This window comes from Eulemur rufifrons, chromosome 17, assembly GCF_041146395.1.
Source record: "Eulemur rufifrons isolate Redbay chromosome 17, OSU_ERuf_1, whole genome shotgun sequence".
Taxonomy (NCBI): domain Eukaryota; kingdom Metazoa; phylum Chordata; class Mammalia; order Primates; family Lemuridae; genus Eulemur; species Eulemur rufifrons.
Window position 1 is genome coordinate 14,630,138 of NC_090999.1, and position 27,452 is coordinate 14,657,589.

Genomic DNA, 27,452 nt, shown 5'->3' on the forward strand with positions numbered 1-27,452 from the left:
TTACTATTTTGAGTGGCATATATGTAAGTATACACACAAACACACACATAAGCAATCACATTTTAAAAATTATCTGAAAGGAATGCTAATGTTTAGCATTCCTGAATGTTTAGTAAATTTCTTTTTTTTTAGATTCTTCCATTATGTTTTTATTCTAGTAAATTTTAATGAAGTCAAAACTACATATTTTTGTATGAAGAAAATTATAGCAACAATATATGAGAGTATATATTAGCATTGGGTGGAATTTTTTTAATGCAACAAATTCAAAAATAGTTTGAAGAACACCAAAGAGAATAGGGGCAGGATGACTTAACAAAGAAGAACTATACTACTGAATTAAATACTTTTGACGGTCATAGACTTCAGACAGTTTTAGTAAAATGTTAAGATTTAATCAGAAGATTATAGAACTCTCCTCTTCTCCCACATCTTCCCAACACACAAAAGAGCTGTAGTATAATGTTCTAAATGTGCCAATTTAAAGTCAGAGATTATCATAATGCATTTTTTAAAAATACCATGATATTTTCTATATACATGAAAAATACCATGATATTTTCTATATACATGAAAACTGCTTTAAATCTAAAGTTAAAAAGTAAAGGGATAGAGAAAGATATAGCATGTTAACCATAATCAAAATAAAGCTATAGCAGCTGTATGAATTTTAAACAAAGCCAACTTCAAAACAAAGATGATTATCAGGGATAAAGAGAAGCATTTATCAGACATGAAAGATCTAACTCTCCAGGAAGACCTACAATCTTAAATAAGTACCAAAGGCAAAAATGATACAAATTAAAAGAGAAATAGAAAAATTCCACTACTTTTATAGGTGACTTTGACATCTCTTGGTCAGTAAATGATAGACCAAGCAGGCAGAATATCAGTAAAGATAAAGATGACCTGAACAACACTATCAATCTTACCTAATTGACATTTATAGAATACGACATCCAAAGACAGTAGAATGCACATTCTTTTCAGGATGACATTAAACAATCACCAAGATAAACCACATTCTGGGCAACAAAACACAACTTAGTAACTTTAAAAAAATAAAAATCATTTTAAAAAGTTCTCAATTTGCAATGGAATTAAAATAGAAATCAATAACAGAAAAATAGCTTGAAAATTTTTCAAATTTTTATAAATTAAACAACAGTTTTCTAAACAACACATGGTTTAAAAAGTTTCCTGATAAATAGAAAATATATTTTGGACTAAATCAAAATGGAAATGAAACCTGCCAAAATTACAGGGATGTGGTGAAAATAATGCATATAGGGAAGTGTATGGCAATAAATGCATATGTTAATAAAGAAGAAAGATATAGAATAAATAACCTATGGTTCTACCTTAAGGTACAATAGAAAATATAACCATTTAAACCTGAAGTCAGCAAGAAAAAAAGAAAGAAAATTAGAACAGAAATCAACAAAATTGAAAATAAGAAACACAGGAATCAATAAAAACAAAACTGGTTCATGGAAAAGATATATAACATTGACAAAACTCTAATCAGACTAGAAAAAAAATGAAAAGACAAATTAACAATATCAAAAATATAAGTGGGAGGCTCATTACTATGGATCTAATAGACATTCAAGGGGTAGTAAATAAATACTGTGAACAACTTTATGCCCACAATTTTGATAACTTGGATTCAATAGATTCAATTCCTTGAAAGACCAAAACTACAAAAACTTTCATAGGAGAAGTAAATAAATAACCTGGATAAGCCTGTATCTATTAAATTAATTAAATTCATAACTAATGAGCTTCTGACAAAAAACTAACAGGCCCAGATCATATCACTTGGTAATTCTCTCAAAATTTTAAGAAAGAAATACTAATAATTCTACACACTCTTTTCCAGAATTCCCATGGAGAAGTAATACTTATTAATTCATTTTATGAGGCTAACATTACCTTCAAGTCAAAACCAGAAATGACATTAAAACAAAGAAAAAGTACAGACCAATATCTGTCATGAATATAGATGCAAAATCCTCAACAAATGTTAGCATATTAAGTGCAATTTTCTTATACATAACATGAGCAAGTGAGATTCATTGCTGTTTCAATAAAGCAACAATTAATTGAGGTACAACCAGCCCTCCATATCTGCTGGTTCCACATCTGCAGATTCAACCAACTGCAGAACAAAAATATTAGGGAAAAAAACAATAAAAAATAATAATACAACAATAAAAATACAGTATAACAATTATTTAGATAGCATTTACATTGTAATGGCATTATAAGTAATCTAGAGATGATTTAATGTATATGGGAGGATGTGCATAGGTTATATGCAAATACTACAACATTTTATATAAGTTACTTGGACATCTGCTGATTTTGATATCCCCAGGGGGTCCTGGAACAAATTCCCCATGAATACTAAGGGGTGATTGTAAACTGCCATACTAATAGGTTAACACAGAAGATAATTTAATCATACATTTAACGGAGGAAAAATGTTGACACAATTCAATAGCCATTCATGATTTTAAAAATCTCAACAAACTAGAAGAAAAATGGATCATTCCCAATTTGATTTTAAAAATTTTTAAAAAAGTATAGCTAACATTATACTTAATAAAAAGGGACTCTATAACACCCCTAAGTTTAGGACTTGATAGCGATGACTGCTCTCATGACTGCTATTCAACATCAAAGTGAAATTATTAGTTCATATAATAAATGAAATAAAGGAACATATGGATTACAAAGGAAGAAATAAAAATTTCTTTATATGAATATGACATTAATGTCTGTGTAAAATCCACATTCTCTACAAAAGCTCTCCTGAAATAATAAGCAAATATAGCAATATTTTAGAATGCAGGTCATTTAAAACAGAAGTCACTTGCTTTCATATATATCAGCAATAACAATTAGAATTTAAAATATTTAAAATTCAATTTTTAAAATATACCAGAAAAGAAATATTTAAGTACAAATCTATTAAATTATGTACAAAATCTTTATGTAGAAAACCATAAAAATTATGAAAGAAATCAAAGAACTTCTAAATAAATTCACATATGTGGATTAGAAGACTCAATATTGTTAAAATGTTAATTCTTCCCAACTTGTTCTATAGATTCAGTGCAATTCCTATCAAAATCCTTGCAAGCTACCTTATCGTTATGAACAAATTGACTTTAAAGTTCATATGTAAAAGCAACAACCTAGAATAAGCAATAAAACATTGAAGAACAAAGTTGGAGTACTGACATTTTCTGATTTCAAGACTTATATAAAGTGACAATAATCAAGACAGTATTTTAAAAAAAAGAATAGACACAGAGATCAATGGAACTGAATAGAGCCCAGAAGTACATCCATACAAATATAGTAAAGTAATTTTTATAAAAGTGGAAAGAAAAATGAGGAATGGATAATTTTTTCAACAAAATGAGCTGGAATGATTAGATAGCCATATGCAGTAAAAAGTGTACCTAGCACATAAAAAATAACTAAAAACAGATCTTAGGACATTACAATGCACAATAATAAAATTTATTGAAGAAAACATAGGAGGTTATTTAGGTGACCTTGGACTTCTTGATGGCTTTGAGATAGCAAATATAAAAGCATAACCCATGGAAAAAATTTGATAAATTAGATTTGATGAAAATTAGAAGTATCTGCTCTGTAAAAGATAGTTTAAGAGAATTAAAGAATAAGCTATAGACTGGGAGAAGATATTTGCAAAATATATTTCTGATAAAGGATTTGTATCCAAAACACACAAAGAACTCTTAAAAGCCAACAATAAGAAAAGAAAAACATCCAATTAAAAAATATGAACAGGTACTTCAACAAAGAAGATATACAAATGACGTGGCATATAAGCATACAAAGACATACCAAATATCATTCATCATTAGGAAATGAAAATGGAAAAACAATTAAATACCACTACATACTTATCAGAATGGCTGAAATCCAAAAAAACTGATGATATTAATACTAGTGAGAATGAATAGCAAAGGAGCTTTCATTCATTATGGTGGAAATGGGAAATGGTAGAGCCACGTTGGAAGCCTGTGGCAGTTTCTTTCAAAGTTAAACATAGTCTTATTATATATAATCCAATAATTGGGCTTCTAGATATTTTTCTAAGTGATTTGAAATGTGCATTCACACAAAAACCTGTATATGAATATTTATAGAAGCTTTATTCATAATCACCAAAAATTTGAAGTAACCAAGATGTCCTTCAGTAGGTGAATAGATAAACTGTGGGAGATCCATACAATGGAATGCAATTTCATCAAAATAAATGTGCTATCACACCACATAAAGACATGGATGAATCTTGAATTCATATTGCTAAACGAAAAAGCCAGCCTGAAAAGACTACCCACTATATTATTCCACTAATGTGACAGTCTGGAAGTCAAAAACTATAAAGACAGTAAACAGATCAGTGGTTTCCAGTAGTTCGGGGAGGGCACTATAGAGTATGTGAAGCACCAGGGATTGATTTTTTAAAGCAGTGAAACTATTAGCTATAGGACTATAATGATAGATAAGCAACACTATGTATTTTTCAGTTAGAGTTCTTTTACTGTCAGTCTTACAAAGTTACTATGGTCACAAACTTCACCCCATTCCCTTCAGGGAGGTGGTTTCATCCATTGTTAAACAATGAGATTTGTTGCAGTCTTCATTTTTATTAGGTTGGTGCAAAAATAATTGTGGTTTTAGCATTGTTGAAATTTGCCCTTTGATATTGGAATACATTCGTAAGTGTGGCTATGTTATACATCATTTTAATGTGCATTTCTTGCTTTATTTTTTTGCTAATGACTTATTACTTGCTGTTTATTTCATGTCTATTTTATACTATGGAAATTATGTTAGACAAAAAGCAAATTTGAGTGATTTTCTTATTCAAGTTCAAAATGAGTCGTAAAGCAGTGGAGACAACTCATAACATCAACAACACATTTGGCCCAAGAACTGCTAACAAACGGTGCGAAAGGTTAAAAAGCTCGTTAAGTGGATGCCTCATGAACTGATCGAAAATCAAAAAATCATCATTTTGAAGTGTTGTCTTCTCTTCTTATATGCAACAACAATGAACCATTTCTGGATCAGATTGTGACGTGCTACAAAAAGTGGATTTTATATGACAACTGGCAATGACCAGCTCAGTGGTTGGACCAAGAAGCAGCTCCAAAGCCAACTTGAACCAAAAAAGGGTCATGGTCACTGTTTGGTGGTCTGCTGCCGGTCTGATCCACTGCAGCTTTCTGAATCCTGGTGAAACCATTACATCTGAGAAGTCTGCTCAGCAAATCCATGAGATGCTGCAAAAACTGCAATGCCTGCAGCCGTCGTTGGTCAACAGAAAGGGCCCAATTCTTTTCCACGACAACGCCGGACAGCATGTCACACAACCAACACTTCAAAAGTTGAATGAATTGGGCTACCAAGTTTTGCCTCATCCACTGTATTCATCTGACCTCTTGTCAAATGACAATCACTTCTTCAAGCATCTTGACAACTTTTTGCAGGGAAAACACTTCCACAACCAGCAGGAGGCAGAAAATGTTTCCAAGAGTTCCTCAAATCTTAAATCCCAAAGCACAGATTTTTACACTACAGAAATAAATAAACTTATTTCTCCTTGGCAAATAGTTCCTATTTTGATTAATGAAGACGTGTTTGAGCCTAGTTGTAATGATTTAAAATGCAGGGTCCAAAATTGCAATTACTTTTGCACCAGCCTAAGTTTGCAACATTAAGTCGTTTCACATGAAGGTCACAGTTGAAAGTTCTGAAATACTATACATATACAGTTGACTCTTAAACAGCATCGTTTTGACCTGTGCAGATCCACTTATAATGTGGATTTTCTTCTGCCTTTGCCATCCCTGAGACAGCAAAACCAACTCTTCCTCTTCCTCCTCCTTCTCCTACTCAAAGTGAAAACAAAGATGAAGAACTTTATAATGATTCACTTCCACTTAACAAATAGTAAACATATTTTCTCTTCTTTGCAATTTTCTTAATAACATTTTCTTTTCTCTAGCTCATTTTATTGTAAGAATACAGTATATAATACATATAACATACAAAATGTGTTAATTGTCCATGTTATTGGTCAGACTTCTGGTCAACAATTGGTTATTACTAGTGTGGTTTTGGGGGAGTCAAAAGTTTTACATGGATTTTTGACTGTGTGAGGTGTCAGTGTTCCTAACGCCTGTGTTGTTCAAGGGTCAACTATATGCTAGAATTGAACAATTAAGTAAATGAATGGCAGATGGTAGGAGGTAGGTTTCTCAGTGTTAGTGTGGGAAGGAATATAAGCAAGAGAGAAAGCTATATTTAATAATCCATGTGGTAACAGATTACAGTGAGATACATCAGTAGGAACTCATTTTTAGCTTAATGTAGACACAGATGGTTACATATGGAACTATTTATAGATACAGATTATAGATATATGGTTGGTAAATACATAGATTTGCTTGTTCTATCATCTGAATGGACCTAGAAACACAAATATCTCAAGAGCAAGGAGCACACTTAGCTTCCAGATCTCGGCTTGTTATATAATTTTTCAACAAAAGGAAATAAGGCTTTTTTTGAGAAACAACTGATTTTAGGACTGGGACAGGAAATAAGCCTGGAGCTTGCAGTAGCAAATAGTAAGACAGTGCTCAATACTAACCGAACAAAACCAAAAACAAAGCAGTGATGTGACTATGTAAAGGGGTACAGGAGCCAACTGAAATAACTTTATAAATAAAGTAGCTTTGGGTTACAAACCAAAGTATTAGAGAAATATCTGTGAGTCTATGCTCATGTAAATAAATAGAGAATGGGCACATCTCCCATGTAAATGCAGTCCAAACATTTTGTGTACTCAGCCCTTAAGAGATGAAGCATAACTCCGTACTTCTTAAGTGTGGACAACTTTCTTCCAAGGAGTAAAGTAAGAAGTTGGGGAAAAATGAATAACTTACAATGAAAAATACTGACAAACTACCAGACAATCAAGGTTAACATCAATAGTGATAAGTCATTTGGACAGCATGTCCCTTTGATATGATGTGACAAGAGTGGCACTTTACGTCTGTGGTCTTCTTCCCAAAAACTTATGACTTCAGTCTAATCCTGAGAAGGAAACATTATATAAATGCCAATTGATAGAATGTCTATCAAATACCCACCAGGAATCCTAAAGGCTGTCAAGATCACTGAAAACAAGGAAAGTCTGCAAAACTGTTACAGCCGTGAGAAACCTAAATGACTACATGCAATGCTATATTGTAGATGGGATCTTGGAAAACAAATATAAACAATAAGAAAAGCACATAAGGTAAAAAATTAAAAAAAAAACTGAATAGTATGGACTGTAATTAAAAAGGTATCAATATTGGTTAATTAATCATGGCAAATGTACCATGACAATATAACACATTATTAGAGGAAACTGGGTGTGAGGTACATAGGTATTTTCTGTACTAGCTTAATAATTTTTAAAGTTTACTTTTTAAACTAGTATTTTAATAGTAGAATAGCAATGCAGTGAGAGAATTGACAACAGTGCTGGGAATGAAGATCATGAATATCCCAGCAGAAATAAAATTGATATAACAAGAAAACGAGGAGGGGAAGAGAGAGGGTGAGGGGAGGGGGTGAGGGTGGAGGGAAAGAGAGCAGAGAAGAAAGCAAGCTCAGGAGGATGGTTCAGAGCCCAAGTAATAACAAAATACCAAACTCAGAAAAACGAAGATGTTTACTTGGATATAATGAATTTGATGCCAATGCATTGGATTGACCAGATGGTGTTCAGAAGATGTGCAAATAAAACTTCCCTCATCTTTCTGAAAGGGAAAATACATAAATATAAATTTAAAGATTCTTTGAATATTATTTATGCAGAGATGAAAATTGCTATTATAACAAGAGACCTTCAAATATCAATGATACAAAAAAAAGAAATGAGAATGGATGAGAGAACTCTGTGGCATCATTTATGTAGGCAGTGTAAGACGCATATGAAGCCTTAAAAGAGAAAGAAAAAAAAAAATGAATGTTCAGCTTATTTATGATCCATGTTTGCAATTCTTCCTGTGATGGGACCTGATCAAATTAAAAAGCTTCTGCACAGCCAAAGAAACAGTCACGAGAGTAAACAGACAACCTACAGAATGGGAAAAAATTTTCGCATACTACACATCAGTTAAAGGACTGATAACAAGAATCTATTTAGAACTCAGGAAAATCAGTAAGAAAAAATCGAACAACCCTATCAAAAAGTGGGCAAAGGACATGAATAGAAATTTTTCAAAAGAAGATATAAAAATGGCTAACAAACATATGAAAAAGTGTTCAACATCTCTAATCATCAGGGAAATGCAAATCAAAACCACAATGAGATATCACTTAACCCCAGTGAGAACGGCCTTTATCAAAAAGTCCCAAAACAATACATGTTGGCGTGGATGTGGAGAGACAGGTACACTCATACACTGCTGGTGGGACTGTAAACTAGTGCAACCCCTGTGGAAAGCAATGTGGAGATACCTTAAACAGATTCAAGTAGACCTACCATTCGATCCAGCAATCCCATTATTGGGCATCTACCCAGAAGAACAAAAGTCATTCTATAAAAAAGACACCTGCACCCGAATGTTTATAGCAGCACAATTCACAATTGCAAAGATGTGGAAACAACCCACATGCCCATCAATTCATGAATGGATTAGCAAAATGTGGTATATGTATACCATGGAATATTACTCAGCTATCAGAAATAATGGCGATATGGCATCTCTTTGGTTCTCCTGGAGAGAGTTGGGACCCATTCTATTAAGTGAAGTATCCCAAGAATGGAAAAATAAGCACCACATGTACTCACCAGCAAACTGGTTTCCCTGAGTGCACATTTGGGAATAACACCAATTGGGTATCGGACAGAGGTGGGGGCTGGGGGGAAGGGATGGGTGTATACCTACTTGATGAGTGCGCTGCACACTGCCTGGGGAATGGACACGCTTGAAGTTCTGACTGGGGGGGATGGGGGTGGGAGGAGGGGATGGGTGCATACCTACATGATGAGTGTGATGTGCACTGTCTAGGGAATGGACACACTTGAAGCTCAGATTTGGGGGGATGGGGAGGCATGGGCAATATATATAACCTGAACTTTTGTACCCCCATAATGAGCTGAAAAAAAAATGAATGAACCAAGAGCTGGAAGAAGAAGTTTGAAGACAAGAAATTGAAGATGTGCTTAACTCTATGGAAATATCAGGAAGATGAAAGAAGGGATCTCTGAGGTTTTTCAACTATGAAGTATCTAGCGAACTTCAAAAGAGAGAGATTTCAGGTCGTTAAACAGTTACTTATAAAGAAATGACATGGAAGAGTGCAGTATACTGTTTCTCATGGGTACAGGGCTGGAGTGTGCATGGGATAATTCTCGTAGTGTCCTGACTCTGCCACTTGCTAATTATGTCTGAACAGACATGTTACTTCACATGTCTAAGCCTAATTTGCTCATGAGTAAAATAAAAGTAATAATATGTCTGATCCAGTTACTGTAAGCATTAAATGCTTATAGCATAATTTTTGGCATAGTATATGCTCAGTGATTAGTAGCTTTTGTGTTATTGTTATCACTTTCTTAAAAATGTTGAGAGAACAAAAGAGGAGAAAGGGAGAATTGCTGATTGTCTAATATAATTTTCAGTGACAAAATACCGGAATTTTCAATCATGGTAAAGACCATATTCATTGAAGGGTGAATGGGGAGAGTAAATTGAATTCAGAAATTGGAAGTTTAACGGATGATGAGAGTTAAAGTACAGCTACATCAATGGGAAAACAAAAAGAAAGGAAATTGGATATAATTGGATTAAAAACTTCAAGAAAGTTCAGGCCAGAGTAGTATTTAGTTGATTAATGTAAATGTTTAAAAGAAGGTGAAAAGTAATATAGTTTCAACCACATTGATTTTTGGTAATATAAAGATGAATATTTTCAAATTGTATAATAATTTTACCTGTACCATGGAAAACTATTATGGCTTTCAATCTTGGTTTGTGAGCAAGATATTGACATCAGAACAAACCAGTTTATTTCTTCTTTATAAGGAAGTACAATAATATATTGTAGTATAGCCCAGAATTCCCAGAGGTTCTTGTTAATTTGCTTGTTATTACAATGTAACAAATAACAATGTAGAAGTTAGAAAAAGAGTGAAAAGAGCCCCAAAATGAAAGTTGAGAATAAATTTATTTAATTATTCATAATTAAGGAGATTTAGCCTCTGTAAGTTTATTTCTTGGTTTTGCACAAGTTATATGGGTACTGTTATTTTCAATTTTTTAATTTTAAAGGGGGACAATTAAAATAGTGTATGATTGAATTTCTAATAAATTTTAAGAAATTTTGGAAAAGTTGGCGAGTTAGACTTGTGAAAATCCATACACTCAGAAATATAAATAATTTGAGTAAAGTATTAAGTGGCAGTCCACAATGCAAATTAGACATAAACATTTAAATATGTGTGTGCGTGTGTGGTATACACAGACACTGGAATAAATCTCATTGTGTTATAGCAGTGGGTATAAAACAAAATATCAGATTTCTTTTCCAGCATTTTTGTCATTATGACTGATTGCATTTGTATCTGTATGTCCTTTCCATTCTGAGAAAAACTTAAACAATGCCAATGTAACTTAAAGATAAGGGAACGTATATTTATAAAATCTTTCTATATTATATTCTATGTTATACAATCTATGATATTCTATATTATGCATTTGTACATTTATATGTATTTGTATGTGTGTATATATATCCCCACAACAAAGAGAATGGCATAATGTTCATTAGCAGACAAATATTTTGGGTAAATGATTGGAGGGATAATAGAACAGCGATGAATAAAGCTGGGCAGAAAATTTGTGGACTAGAGAATCAGTGTTGCAGCTCTGTACAGAACTTGTCTTCTCACCTCAATCCTGGAATATGTCAGGATTTTGGACATATCACATATGGCAGAAAATGGAAATGGTACGTGAGGATGAAATAGAATAAATTAAAATGAAAGTCTATAGTTCCCTTTTCCCCATACTATGTTTGAAGCACATAATGCAGGGGAAAAAAAGCATTACAAATTTTTTTTAAAAACAGCTAAAATTAGCATCATTAAAGAGTTAAGAAGAGACTGATCTAAATACAAGAGCAAAATAACAGAAAAGAGACAGAGAACAGAACAAAATATTCCTGAAATTAAAAAAGGAAAAAAACCTCTTATTCTGGATAGAGATTGATCTCATAGAAAACCCAAAAACCGGTTATTAAAAATCACTTAAAGAGAGAACAGAAAAATGCAGGGTAGGAAACCATGAAAGGATGACTATAAGGAAACCTCCCAGAACTGAAGGTTCTGAGGCTCCATATTGGAAAGGGACCCCAAATGTCTAGTCCTGAGAATGGCAAAAGACTCATCTTGACTCAGTAGTGTGAAATTTCTTAACACTGAGAATAAGAAAAAATCTGAATATTATCATGCAAAACAACATATATAAAGAAAAGAGTGACATGATCATCTTTCTGTCTCATTACCTGAATTGGAAGTTAGATGCTCAAATATGATAGAAAAACTCTTTAAAATATTGAGGAAAAAAATATTTCAAAATAGAATTGTGTAGCCAAACTACACATTAGGATGAAAAGGCAAAAACAAAAAAAATTCAAGAAAGAAGTGATTTACAAAATTATTCTACCCACGCAGACACACACACATACCTCATTTCTTAGGAAGCAAACTGAGACTGTTTACTGACTTTTTATCAATTTTGTTCATATTTAGTTTAGAGATCACTTCAAATAATGCCTGCATATGGACATATGCTTTTAGGAATTTCCATTGTTAATACAATAGGCACTGAAACTTTCCAAGGATTTCCATAGGTAATAGCACATCACTTTTAATCTTTTCTTCCTATCTTTTGTTTTTTCTTTTTGACTCAAGACCTGGGCTCTAATTATATTGATGCTTTTTTCCTCCGTTTTCCTATGCATTCCTTTATCATTTGATCTTGCTGATGAATTTTGACATTGGTACTTAAGAAATAGTTACCTGGCTTTCCGAATGTGGTAGAAGTGGTGAGTTTTAATGTATGTTCAATCCAATCCATATTTCAAAGATTTCTATTATTTATATTATATTTTAAAGATCTCTATGATTCTCATAATTTTATGTAATCAATATATGTAAATCATTTAATTAACTTCATGGGATTGTAATTAGAATGTAAAAGTCAAGAAATTTCAAAGGAAATTTATCCAACACTAAGTGCAACAGATTAATTTTGCCAAAGCAGATAGAACACTGGGAGGCTAAAGAGCTTGCACTGTATTTCTAGCCAGAGAGAGAATTTGGTACAAAGGCAATTTTATATTATTTCTAGTATATCACATTGGGTCACTCTTATGTTTTGATCTAATACTTCACTGAATATGATTAAAGGTAGCACTTTTTAAAAATATATAACTAACACATATGTTATATATAATATTCACATATATACTTCTGTAAAGGTAAACATGCAAGGCAATAACAAAATTTTAGTTTAATTATTGTTAATAGCCAAAATTCCCCATATAAATTCTGAACATTTTTAATATTGCTTAATGCTTGCATGAAGGCCAGTGACTGTGTTATTATAAATCAAAAAGTATCCCAAGATATTACAAGTATTGAAATATTAGGCATAGTGCTTGTCATAGCATAAAATACATCCCATCATACTTTTAATTTATGAGCACCAAAAGATCTCTTTTCACTATATCACTCCTATTGTTTCCCATTGTACCTGAAATTATTTTTATTCAAGTTTTTTTCTATATATTTATTTGTCATAAATCAAACTATTTTTTGAAAAAAATGAATTCTCTTAACATTTTTGTAGTTATTATGGGCCAGATTGCATGTCCTCAAAATTCATATGTTGAAGTCCTAATACCCAATACCTTAGAATGTGACTATATTTGGAGATAGAGCCTTTAAAGAGGTAATTAAGTAAAAAGAGGCCATATGGGTGGGCCCTAATTTGTTATGACTGGTGTCCTTATAAGAAAAGAAATTAGGACACAAACAAGCACAGAACTAATACGTGAAGACAGAGTGAACTTAGCCATCTACAGGCCAAGGAGGAAGGCCCTCATAGAAACCAACCCTGTAAGGACACCTTGATCTTGTAGTTTTAGCCTCCAGAAAAGTGAAGAAATAAATTTCTGTTTAAGTCACTCAGTTATATTTTGTTATGGCAGCCCTAGAAAACTAATGTAGTAGTGTTGCAAAAATAAAAGCTTGATGTACTGAAAAAGACTTTTTATTTTGGTGAAAATAAGGCCTACAATTTCATATTTTTCCTTAGCATCTTAATCATATAGATTGAAATGACCTGTCCCTCCCAAGTTTTCTTCATGCCACCATTGCTTCTGCTATATGACTGCATGCAGAGGCAGTTAGATTCCCTAGCAAAATGCAAAATGTAAACTGTAGTCATTCCTGACAAGAATCACTTTGTCAACCAGGAGTCTTGTATATTAACCTTCTTCAGGCGCCATGCATCATTCCACAGCAAATCATGTTGCTAATGCAAACCCAAAAGTTGCCCTAATTTTTCTCTTCATTCTGGTTCTGACACCATTAGTTTTTTTAAAGTAATTACATAAATATTTCCCAAGACATATTATACTGCAAACCATTACACTACATGAATATTGTAATGCAGTTCCTAGGAATGAGACAAAGGGAAAGATAGAATTGTGAATGGAGGAAAACTGGCACAGTAGCCATTCCTGGTAGAGAGAAAAAGGAGAGTATGCAACCGGAAGACAACAAAAAAGGGATGGGAAATGCAGATTCAAATGGTCCCATAGCCATAGCATAATTAGTAGTCAGATAATTTTAAAGTATGCATTTATAAATGAATAGGTTTGAATATAATTTTCCTATGTTATCCATATTTCTACCAGTTTTTCCCATGTGTGAATTTTTTGCTTCATAACCTTGCACATATTAAATAGATTCATAAATATTTTATAAAGACAGCTAGATATTGACCACATCTTCAGGATGGACCTATAAACAACTTTGATCTTTTTTTCTTACATGTAGTATCAATATTTAAGTAGTCACTTATATAGTTATACTATTGAGAAAATATATTACCTTACAATTCATTCACATCTGTTTTATGTGCATTTCTAGATAGTGTATGATCCACTGGAAAGTAATATATGTGAATATAGTTTGATAACATGCTTATAAAATCTTATATGAGTTAGAAATATGCATCCAATTAAAAAGTTCTTTACAGGGAAGTTGTAAGGGATCATGTATATTAGGATTACAGTAGGTCAGAGAGCAAACAGGTAACTGAGCTCCAATATGATAATGATGTTCACAAAGTTGACATCCATGTTAGCAAACCAAATTAATCTGCTCCCTGAATTTGAATTTTGTGTTCATTTTACAATTTAGTCACTGGTTTGAACTTTCTGAAATCCCTGATTTAATATTTTTAGATGTGTTATAAATCCATCCTGTATTATTTTGATATGTATTTTATTTTCATTGCTCATTTAAGAATCACTAGATCATAAGAAACTCTGAGAATCTGTGTAATGAATTTCTTTTCCCATGTTTAAATGAATGAACTTTATTTTCCCCAGAAATTTCCATCAAAACACAATCTGAAATTTTATCTATGACTAAAAGCTTAAATGATCTGCTGACTTTTAAAACCAACTTTCCACACACCAGTACAATATTAAATAAAACCAATATTTATTTTAATATGGAATTTGAGCCCTGAGGCCTCTCTTTATAAAGAGGGAATTTTTTTTTTCTATATTCTTTTTTTTTTTTAATTTTATTTTTTGGAAAAAAAGTAACATTTTAATGAACACCTTTAGTATGAACTAATGTTAAGATCAAACATTGCTTTTAGAATTCGGGACTTACATACTGAATTTGATATTGTCATTTTTATTTCAATTTTCTGAAAGGGTAGGAAAAACAAATATGTTTTGGCATACAGTTTTAAAAAGAAAAAGGAAAACCTTTGAATTATAAGAAGATGGAGTTCAGAAAGTATTCTTCTTTTTTTCTCAAAAGGAATGAGGAGAGTCAGCATGTTGCTATTGCTCCTTGACATAAAGACAGTGTCTTTGTTTTATGTCCTCTTTATCTGAATCCTGCAATGCCATCACAGCAGAGTGTACTGTACACCACTTTAAATGATAAGAGTTTCAATAGGCACTTTAGTGGAATTAAGAAAAATCTAACACTCTTCCACCGTGATGCCACATAGCTATCTTCGTTCTAGGTGTCATGTCAGTAAATTGTATTTAATAGGCCTGAGCTTGTCTCAGTGTGATTCTGAAAACAAAACAAAACAAAGCAAGTACATATTATAGGATTTATCTTGTGTTGGCAGAATAAAACAAAACTGTGACAATATGATAAATATAGCAACTTGCTGGAAACCAGATAATCAAAGAAATCTTGTCCTATAAAGCCTGGGCCTTTGTGTGTGTGTGTGTGTGTGTGTGTGCATGTGTGATTTGTATTTCTTTTTCTTTTTTTTTTTTAAATTTCTCCTCTTGGTTCTATTTGTGTTTCTTTTTCTTTTTTTAAAATTTCTTCTCTTGTGTTTTAGCCTTCATGGCTCCCCTAAGTGACTTTATCAGGGTTATAACTCTCTTCTTCGCCAAACATATCTGCCAAGACTTTAAAGCGGGGTCCCCAATCTGTCAGATAATCGTAGTCCTGGTCGCCTTCTGTGGTGACAGAGTCTATAGAGCTGAGGGACTCTGCCACGGATCCATTTCCTTCATAGGCATATGTGGCCAACGAATCATACGGTGGGGCGGTTGGGTCTACATCATTTTCCTGTAGCCTTTGATTAATGAAATCCCTTATGTCTGTGTTGTCTTCCACTGGTGGCCTCTGACGAGGTAAACAGAGAGAGTCTGGTTTTATATCCCTGCGAATTTTGTTCTCTTCAATCACTTTTGGGTTTCTCAGAGCTCCAATGTCGAAAGCCTGGGTGTCCTCCTCGCCACCTCCTTCATCATCATAATGGATGACGTTGTCTCTGATGTCTTCCTTAGAGGTCATCAGGGTGTCTTTCTTCTTCTGCCTTCGCAGGGCCACATACAGCACAACTATGGCTGAAACAGGACAGAAATTACAATTTCAGAATAGAAAGCAGATATTTGGCTTTTATCTCTCAATAAAATATAAAATGGGTCAGGGCTGGCTGAATTTCTTTAATGGTCTCCTATTTTTAAAGTAAGCATACTGTAATCAGTAGGTTCATATATGTTTACATTTTTTTCATTGTCTAAAATCAACTTCATTTTGAAATTGTAACTAACAAGAAATTTACCAAAGTCATTCACAAAGTCAAACAATTGTGTCCTTATATTTAAGTATTTTAGGTTCAGGTAAAAATGTATTTTGTGAAATATGAAAAAAAGGAAATAATAGTTGTCCTAACCATAGAAAGAGCTATAAGAGTTGATATAACAAAATTATTATCATTAAAACTTATAGCATATTATCATCGATAAGTAACACATAGACAGCATTCATAGCTAATTTCCTGACTGTAACACTTCCAATTGTAAGTTAAAAAATTGTGTTTCTAATAAAATAAACCCAAGTCTTCACTATTGGAATCATTTTTAAAAGCAATAAATGAGGAAGAAAGAGGAAGGAAGGAAGGAAAGAAGGATAGTTTATATTTTTATAAGCTATATTTTTAGTTTAGTTTTAAAAATTTTACCAACTATAACCTTTAATTATTTCAAATCTGTGTCCTGCCATATTGAGACATTTTCCAAATCAAATGCCTAGTATTCAGGTTACCTTCATGAAACAAGATAATATTTGAAATAGTTATAGTATAATTTATATACTTTGATTTTGAAATCTCTCTTTGTTCCTAGTTAACTTAAAGTTTTCCTTTAAGTCAATGGTGCTTATTTCTTCCAGGGGTGAGTAGGCACAGATACAAATGAGTCGGTGCTCAGCTTTGCTTGTCATAATACCCCTCTCCTCCACAGCAGTGGCACTAAGATAAACACCAAAGTGGATTTGATTTACCACAGCAGACTGTGGAAGATTCATGTCATAGAACTAGAAAGTATAGAAGAATGCCTGACTTTGAAGATCATTTATTCCCTCTTCCCCCCAAATTAGAGTTGGAGTAGTTGGAAGGAAGGGAAGAACTGGGTGACAGGTAGGGATACTCACCACTATACTAACGAGGATGGCAGGAGGGAGAAGACCTAGGCAAACCTTCTGTACAGTGGGCCTTGGAGAGATGTTGAACACCCTGCCCTCTTCTAAGGGTTTAGGGAATCTGAGAACTACAGAGAGACAGGGAGCATGGGAGAGACCGCAGGCTTCATGGAGAAGCCCTGTATATAAAATGGCTGTAGAGTTGTTGTGGCTGAGAAACCGACTGGTTAGATGTGTCTGAGTACCTACCTCCTAAAAGAGACCTGGGCACCATGAATTTCCTGTGTTTCCCTTCACCTCAGGAAGTTTATGAGAATGGCTGAGAACAAGCTGGAAGAGCTACAGGAATCTGAGATTGGTGAAGAATGTCAAAGAATAGATTTTTTTTTATTTCAAAAATTTTATGGGGGTACAAATGTTTGGGCTACATCTATTGCATTTGTAACGCCCAAGTCAGAGCTACAAGTGTGCCCCTCCCAGACTGTGTATACCACACCCTTTAGGTATAAATTTACCCAACCCCTTCTCCACCCTCCCACCCGCCCAATCCCCAGTGAATGTTACTTCCATATGTGCATGTAAGTGTTGATCAGTTAGTACCAACATTATGGTGAGTACATGTGGTGCTTGTTTTTCCATTCTTGGGATAATTCACTTAATAGAATGGGCTCCAGAATAGACAGATTTTTAAGCAGACCCTATGGCAGGACAAAGCACATCAATATCCACTGCTGTACACCAGCAAATTCACAATGCCTAGCACAGTGCTGGTGCACTGTGGACACTCAGGAGTATCTAGATGAATGAGTGGCAGGTGGCAGTGATGATAATGAGGACCTGAGCAGATTACTTTCTGTACTGTATGATGCTAAAGAAACCAAAGGGGAACACCCAGAACATGCGAAGTCATGCTAGGTTGATATTGTCAACCTACACAAATAGAAAGTCTTTCTAAAACAAAAGATATTTGTTTGGGAATAAAGCACTGCAATGGGAACATGCATGCCATAGTAAACTATGTGCATATTCAGGGAGGTAAAGGAAGACAAAGGTTTTTAAAGGGAAAAAGATGAGGAGGATTGCATAATTGTTTTGAAACAATTATCCTTGGCTACAAAGATCAATAACAAGGGTGATGCCACTGTGAGATTGGACAGGCAGTTGCTGGGCAGATGTCTTTGCAGATGTATTTTGTATAAGGTTGTTACAGCCTTTGTGCAAGACTGTGGTTTTTTGCAGTCTTTTTTTGTTATCAGACACACAAGTGCAAGCACTCTTTTCATGGCCTTCCCTGGCTCTATTTTTCAAGGTTTTCCTGACATTCATGACTCCATTTTGTTCGTGACAACTTTCACAATATAGAAATACCCTGAGATTCAGATATCTATAAGAGAATAGAGCGTATGGGAGAGAAACACTTGATTTGAAGGTAAACACCTGATTGATCATGCTAAATTTCAGATATGAAAATGTTATTTTTGAATGTGCCCTTTTAAGGTCTATATTATTAGCACAAATAGATGCTAGGGATAATTTATTATAAATTGTAAGGGATAATTTATCATAAAATATAAGGATATTAAAAATTCTTTGTTCCAAACACCAAAGTTACTCATATCGAATTAGTACCTATGCAATACAAATTGGACTGTAACTTCACTCTTCAAGCCAGCGTGTCAAATTCAAGGAGTGTTCCCACTAAGTATTATGTAATACCTTACTCCATGCTTTACATCCTAGTAATTTTTAAAAAATTTTGTCTTCTATCCTAGAGATAAAAGTCAGGTGTCCATATTTGTCAGATTATCTTTGCTTAAATAATAAATATGCACATATAAACTGATTCCACATAGCCCAATTGTATATCTGTTACAATTTGAACTTGAAAGAATGACTGGAAAAATAAAATCTTTCTACTTTGTGAATTAGTAAGTGGAATGGAGAAGCTGAACAGAGTTGATGGAAGAGGGAAACCCCTGAAGTAGGTTTATATTCACTCCCACAGAGACGTTACAGAATACGTTTACTACAATATTTTTTCCTTTGCAGTGCATCTAGATATTTTACTCTACTCTGTTCTGTTCTAGTGGGAATGGTTAGAATTTTGATGTGAGGAGATGCAAGAAAATAGAAGAAGAATTACTTCTGGCTGGCAGTTTAAACAGGAAAGAAATGTGTATTTGGGGATTCCTTTACATTCCAGTTCTTTCTGCCCTTTCTGTTTTCTTCCTTTCTTTACTAAACTGGAATTTGAGAGCTATTATTCTTTACTAAACTGGAATTTGAGAGCATATTTTTTAAAAAGGTTATATGATCTGTTATTAGACAGCAGAAATTGCTAAGTGGTAAAATGAATTGAGAAGCCACTGTTGTACATGGATATGTATTATAGAGAATTTCACTGTCCCAAGGGTCACAAAATGTTATTACTTAAAAATATCCTAGGACTTGAACATAATTTTTATTTTTGGTGATGTTATTTATTTATTCCCAATAATATAGATCCATGAGGTATGAAATATATAACTTCAATAAATATTTAATTTAAGACAGATATATTATCTTCTATCCAGATGTGACATGTTAATGAAGAAAAACTCATTTACATGATAAATTGAATACCCATCTAGACCCGAGGGGAGGAAAGAGAAAGAGGGGGGAGGGGGGGAGAATGTGGTTAATATTGAAACCAACCTAAGAGTATAATAATGCATAGTAGGATTGCAATCAAAGCCCCAGTGCTGAGTCCTACAGGTAGAAAAATTGCTTCCACATTACAAGACAGGATGGTGCCGTCAGAGTCACATCTACAAACTCGTATAGTCATTGTGTTTGTGCTGCTCTGCACAGGGTAACTGCTGTCTTCTATTACAACAGGGAGGAAATACAACTCCTGCTGCCTGCGGCTGTATCCATTTCTTCTGGTTTCAATTCCAGCTGTGTTGTCTACAAAACATGACATTTATGATAACATGGTTACTATGAGCTTCACTTCAAATCCCAAAGTTGGCATCTGTTAAATAGCAGACAGCTCTTCTTGTATCAGAAAAGTGCATCCTTATTTTAATTTTTCCTTTTATCGTTATGAAAGCTGCCAAAATGTAATCAAATATCATCAGAGAAAGAAGAAACATTAATTTTGTCTGGTGTAAGAATTAAATTTTCTATTCAGAAAGAGTATAGAATGATTTATAAGACAGTTAAGTGTGTTATATTGACTCATTTTTTTTCTGACATCAAAATCTCATTGCAAATAAACACTTTTGTGGAAGTACTTGTACATAAAAGAAGAGCAAAGATTACAAAGTACGAATCTGTAAAAGGCCTTACATAAGAACCTATTCTTTAAAATACATTAAAAATCAATTGACTATTTCAGATTAAAACTTTTTCTGTTGATATATTGTATATATATGTTTATATATGATACATAGATGTTTGTATGAATATAAATACTTTCACTTCTGCACACAGCTAGTGTAAGACACATGGAAAGAAAAATGTATTAAAAACATAGATTCGTTAAAAATTTTAAAGACTGAATTATAACAATCACCACTTTAATATAATTATAATTGTAATTCATTGTAATTCTGATTAAATCAACAATATTTACTTACAATAATCCAAGGCAATACAAATTTCTGTTTTTATATAAATGCAATTAATATTTCTATTAAAAGTGAGGGTTGTTTTTTTAGACAGGATCTTGCTCTGTCACCCAGGCTGGAGTGAGTGGCATCATCACAGCTCCCTGCAACCTCAAACTCCTGTGTTCAAGTGATCCTCTCGCCTCAGCGTCCAGAGTAGCTGGGACTACAGGCACACACCACCACACCCCGCTAATTTATGTACTTTTTGAAGAGATGTATTTCTATACAAACAGAAGAAATTTTATTTTATTCACTATTTTGTTACAGTGAAATTTATAGTGCTATTTCTTTTTATGTGTATCAATGAAAGTAACTCCTAGAAGCACTTTGCTATTTTTAGCAATATACTAACACGTAGTTTACGATAGCCATGTGTAATACACATCTGAGAATCAGGTAAAATAATTTTAGTAAAGTATATTATTTATTATAATAAAGTCTGTCAAAAACATGTTACTCTTTCAATCATATTCCATTTTTCTATTTGTAGACTTTAAATTCAACAACTGAAATTTAGGCAACTTCTCTATACTCAAGGCAACAGAAAACACCAACATGAGAAAACTTTACGTGATATGATTAGGAATGGAAAAATAAGGACTAGATGAAGCAATGTTGAAATTGTCAGTAATTGGTGGTTGAATACTTGAGGCTGGGGAAAAGAAATAAAGTTCATAACCTTGGTGAAAATAATTAATAGAAATAGAAAATCTGGTGTGTCTGTACTTGGGAGTAGGTAGGTAGGTATTTGGTACTCTTGAATTCAATTTATGTCAAAAGACATAATATATTAAGAACTGACCATATCAAATTTATTTTGCTATCCATAGTGGGAAAAAAAAGACATATTAAACTTCATTTCCACTCTTAAAATTCTTTCTATCCACAAAAAAGAAAAAAGCTTATACTTGAAAATATAACTTAAAATGAAATAGGGAGCACTGGAAATGACATACGAAATTTTGCAGTAAGTACATATTTAGTCCGTGAGAAAACACTCTGCTATGAGGCAAGATGAGCTGGTTCACATTATCATGATAAATGATCCTCCAGCAGAGATACCGTGATGAAAATAGTCAATACTTATATTTAGTGAATGATGTGACCATCTACCTAGTGGCTCAAGCCTGTGATCTGGAAACCTGATTTGTCTTCCTCCATTATATTCACTTATCAAATCTAAGTGATCTATCATCAAGCCCTATCAATTCTATCTCCATCCACTTGTCTCTGTCCTCACAGCTATTACCTTAATCCAACACTCTCACTAGTTACTTCAAGAGCATCAGAACAAGTTTTATCTTCCTGTAATGCCTTTTCCATACGGCATCTAAGCTGATATCCCAAAAATGTAAATCTGAGTATGTTATATACTTGCTTAAACCTTTCAAAGACTACTAAAGTCATTGGATTTAAGTTATTATCTCTTTAGATGGCTTACAGATAGGGTGACCACATGGACCAGTTCATCTTGGACTGCTCTATTTGATGTGTGTTGCTTTAACTTAAAATTATTAATATTACCCACTTCCATTCTCAGAAGTGTTTCAGTTTTTATGATAAAATATGTGGTCACCCTACTTATGAAGAACTTCAAGTTTGGATCACTGTTTCATTTATGGTCATTTCTTAAATTATACCATTGTATTTGGCAAACCCTATTCAACTTCCTTCAGTGATAAAATGTGGGGACCCTGATTTTCTTCCCTTAATTATTTGCAGCTAAATTTTCTCAAAATATGCTTTGACTTCTATCAATCATCATATTATAATTTCATCACAATTTATTCTATATGCATTAGATTTATTAAAAAGGTAACTTTTTAAATGTAATATTATTAAACTTAAGTCTTATGATTTTTATTTTAAAGAACATGGAAACTTACAGGAGATAAAATACCCAAGGTCACAGAACTAATAAAGTCAGAGAAATTGGTACTCAATCTTAATATTTCTAATTCAGAATCCTTTATATTTTTGTAGTGGTTGTAATAACAGCAGACGTAATAGTATTAGCACTAGTAGTCATAGCAGTAATAGCAGTAGTATTAATAGTAGTGTAAACAGGATGGCGGAGGTGGTAGATAAAATTATCTTGACAGTAACTTGTTTTAGGTATTGTGTTAAAGCTTACGCATATATAATTATATTTAATGTAAATACTATGAGTTTGACATTATTTAGTATAATTTTATATAGTAAGAGTCTATCATTTCAGTAGTACAGAATGGGAATGTGAACTTATATCATTCTAATTTACAATGCTTGCATTTTTAACCTGTGCTGTTTAGGAGGACAGTTACTAAATAGTTACCTATTTGTATATAATAATACAAGTAATGTGCATGGGGGGTAGAAATGATATATTTAAAACAGGGAAAGCATTCATTTTTCCAGATAGTTTTTATTTCCTTGATTCATTGAGAGACTGTCCACATTTATAATGAAAGTAACCTGCCTTAGTAGGCACTCTATTAATACACAGATTAAGTATTTCATTTTCTGCTAACTGTAGAATTTTTCATTTGTCATATAAGGATATCCATGTTTTATGAAACTGAGTGCTTCTGTGAAAAGCATTGATTCCTCCCTTTGTGCGTGTTTACAAAGATATATGATAAGAGGTTAATCTTTCTGTGGTTATACTTACTTCTGAAGTCACGAACTGTAAAATTTGGTTTGATGGCAGCCTCAGGTGATAATCTAAAGGAGAATTGCTGCCCAGCAGGTGAAAGATCTCGGTCTGCAGCGCTGACTATCTGAATTATCTGAAACAAAGTTGAGATTAAAGTTGAAGTCAGTCATTAGTTTCAAAGGGAACTTTACACACCAGGCTAATAAGTTTATTTAATGAAGCATGCAAGTAAACAGAAATGACACTTTCTGAATCATTACCAGTGAACCAATTATTTATACATAATATTTATAAACAAATCTCTAACATTTACAGGCAATCATGACAGTTACAATTATAGGACAGTGGCTAATTCCAAATCAATATCTGTATAACCAAAAGCTTACCAGCATTGCATATTCTCACTAATAAGCAAAATAAAATTAAAATGTACTTGCTTGCATTTTAAATTAGATGAAATAAATGCTTTCTAGCCAAAATATGAGACTGCTTACTAGAAACAAAATCTCTGATTATCTAAAAGCCCTTGCAATAGCAAAATTTTAGTGCTATTATGTTTTGTAACAATGGGTTTATTTTCATAAATAAAATTATGAGAAAAGGAGATAAAAAAGATGTATATTTATTTTTGTTTTTATGTTTGCCCCATTGTGTAGGAATACAAATTGTGTTTTCAAAGAGTTTTTAAAAGATAAGCACTATTATCCCTGTTTCAAAATTTTTTCTAACTTGCTCCCATAGGGTATATCTTGTAGTTAAAAGCCTGGTACTCTAATAAGATGCCCTTAACATTTTGGAGAATAAAAATAACTTCTAAGAGTCCAACTGTGACATTTTCAATTCACTACATAGAGGCATTTATTTATTAACATGTGCCTTGACGGGCTTCACAGGTTTTTAGGAAGTGTGTGGGGAAGAGGACAGGGCAGTGTGCTGGCCAGGTAGTCATACTCTTAGAATAAATTTGAATTTGCCAGAAAAAGACTTTAGATTTCAATTACTGTATCCTGGTCTCAGTGTGTAAAGCCTGTATCCTGTGATCTTACGTTGATGCTATTAAAAATACGATTCAGTTAAAACCCCATTTTACGACTGTGATCTACTTTCCCACACACAAAGATGGATACATAGATACATGGATGGATGGATAGATAGATAGATATCACTGGGACTTTAAGTATCCAGTGTAGTATTTGTAATTTGTAATTTAATAAATTAATTGTCCCTCTAGTGTGAATTAATTGCACAGGATCTATTTATACTTTAAAATTGTCGTGGGTGGGACTTTCGTTATTCAACGCTGAAGGCTGGATCATAGAAGGTGGCAATTTAGTCAAAGATCACCACCTAGACTCTATAAAACTTCAGCTTTTCTTCAGTTAGACCAATGTCCTCATATCATTCTATTTCCTCCATAAAATTCCTGTATATTACATAGGTACCAACACTTAGTTGTTGAATTTTGTTTTGTTTTGATTCTAACTTATCAACTAGCACCATTTACTGAATTAAAGGTGTTTAACATCAAAACATATCAAGATGACCTTAGAATAAAGTCCTTTAGAACAGGATACATATATGAAAATAACTTTGTTACAGACTAACACTTATCTTGACCTGTCACTTGGAAGTCACTGCTCCAAGGAAAACAACTCTCATATAAATCTTTACTGATTTACATAGTATCATCTTTCTTCCTCTTCTCTCTCTCTTTTTCATATAGATGATAGATAGATAGACAGATAGATATTCAAGCATAATCCAAAAGAGATAGATAGTTCCTATGCATAGTTTTTATATCAGGGCAAATGGCTGGGGTCAAAGGCACAAAATGCTCATATACCACACTCTCTGAAAACTTAAGGGACATTTTAGGGTTATGTTTTTTGCATAAGCGTGACCCAATAGGACACAGAAGGCCCAACAGACATGTTTTAGACTAAGAGCCTCCAAGGACCCAACAGATGTTTCACAGCTTTGTCCAGATACAAGAAAATCAGTTTGATCTTAAGTAACTTCCTATTCCCAACCTTTCAGATTCTTTAATTTATTAGACAGACATACAGCATTAAAGGGAGCTCTGTTCCCAAAGTTTTTCATTTGGAGCATTATAAGATTCTGATTGATCTGAAGCCATTAATGTCCCCAATAACATAAAAGATAAAGAATTGACTTTTTTATTTTTTATTTATTTATTTATTTTTGTGTGGGGGGGGCATCTGTAAAGTGAAAAATATCTAAGTTGTGAAATTTTGGCAAATCTTTTCTAGCTTCCCATATTACCAAATCAGGTTATTTATCTTGAGCCCAGATATTTATGCAGCATACTGTTTCCAAAACTGAAGTAAGCAGTGGGCTCATCACATGTAAATTGTGGATGCATTTAAGATGATAACGTTTAAGCTCATTTTTGTGCCTATTCAAAATTAAGAATACAGATTTCTTACTTGAGAAAATATCACTAACTATGTGATGGTATAAGAATATTAATGATTCCCCAAATTTTCAAATGAGAGATTAAAGCAGCACAATCCATTAGAAGTTTCTATGCTAATGAAAATATTCTATATCTGCACTTAGCAAAATGATATCCATTCATCACCTATGGTTACTGAGCACTTCAAATGTGGCTAGTATGAATGAGAATATTGGTTTCTAATTTTATTTGATGTTAATTTTAATTTAATAGCTAAATAGCTAGTAGACATCACAGGTTTAGCACTATGGGACAAAGTTTCTACTAAGCAGTGTAAATCATGCAAATTGAAAAAAATACTTGAGGTTAAAGGATGACCTTTGTAAACAAAAATATTGTTTCAAATATTAAGATTTATTACAAGTAAAAATTAAAACTTCTGCATTTTACTTAAATTATCAGTTATGCTGTTTAAAGATGATCAAAATATACAACAAACCAAAGAATACCAATACATTTTCCCTGTGGAACGTTAAGTACACAGCATTAGATTAAGCATATTTGTTTCATGACATAATCTTATCACATATATAATCATGTCTGATTCCCTTTATGTTATTCATTCATTCATTCATAATAGTGTAGGGGGAAAAAAATAAACTGGCTAATCGCTACCACCTTACATAAAACCTAGGACTTTGACAGTATCTCTCATTAACTATGTGGTCTTTCCTCATAACATCTTTCCACCAGAACATCCCCCCAGGATAATATTGAATTAATAAGGAAAATATAATTCAGACATTTTGAATAACTCAGCTGTTTTCCTCAAGGTCATCAGAGAAGGAATTTTACATTTTCAAAAGCTTCCTGAAAGCTTTTAATCTATGAAAGCATGTGAGCAAAGCAAGGAATACACTGGAAAAAATGCATTCTAACGTGATTTGCCTACAGGGTTTATAGTTACAAGTTCTTTAGAAATTGCACATTAAGAGAGTGAAAAAATAGCAGAATCCACAATTCTAGATCTTTAATTATACAAATAACTTCCACTAGGCAAGCGACATTGTATCTTCTATGGTATTACTTCCACATTCATGCATCTACCATTAATTCACAAGAGTTAATACATCTATGGTTTCTTTTCTGAAGCCATCTGAGCCACAAAAATAAGTATATAAGTATATGTGTTTGTATTCATGTCTGGACTTATAACTTAAAAATACATGTACACAGTGCATCTTGTTATGATACCTGTCCTAGTTTGGCATTTTCACACACAGCTGTCTCATATGGCACAGATATTTCTGGAGGAAATTCATTGACATCTAGGACATTAATCAATATGTTGACTTTGCTGGTTAATGAAGGGTTACCTGTTGAAAACATAAAAAAGGGAAAAGATAATTACAAAATCTGGTACGTTGTTGTTTC

At 33.0% G+C, this 27,452-nt stretch overlaps 1 protein-coding gene across 2 annotated transcripts in view; it reads right to left on the reverse strand.

The window, feature by feature from the left end:
• Positions 1-15,739: 15,739 nt before the first annotated feature.
• The window catches only part of CDH12 (cadherin 12), a 256,507-nt gene continuing 244,794 nt past the window's right edge, over positions 15,740-27,452 (reverse strand). For both annotated transcript variants that reach the window (XM_069492504.1, XM_069492503.1), the window contains 4 exons: positions 27,273-27,394; positions 23,618-23,735; positions 20,009-20,260; positions 15,740-16,239 (listed from right to left, as the gene is read on the reverse strand). In XM_069492504.1, coding sequence (XP_069348605.1) covers positions 15,740-16,239; positions 20,009-20,260; positions 23,618-23,735; positions 27,273-27,394 — 992 coding nt within the window. The remainder of the gene's footprint in view (positions 16,240-20,008; positions 20,261-23,617; positions 23,736-27,272; positions 27,395-27,452) is intronic.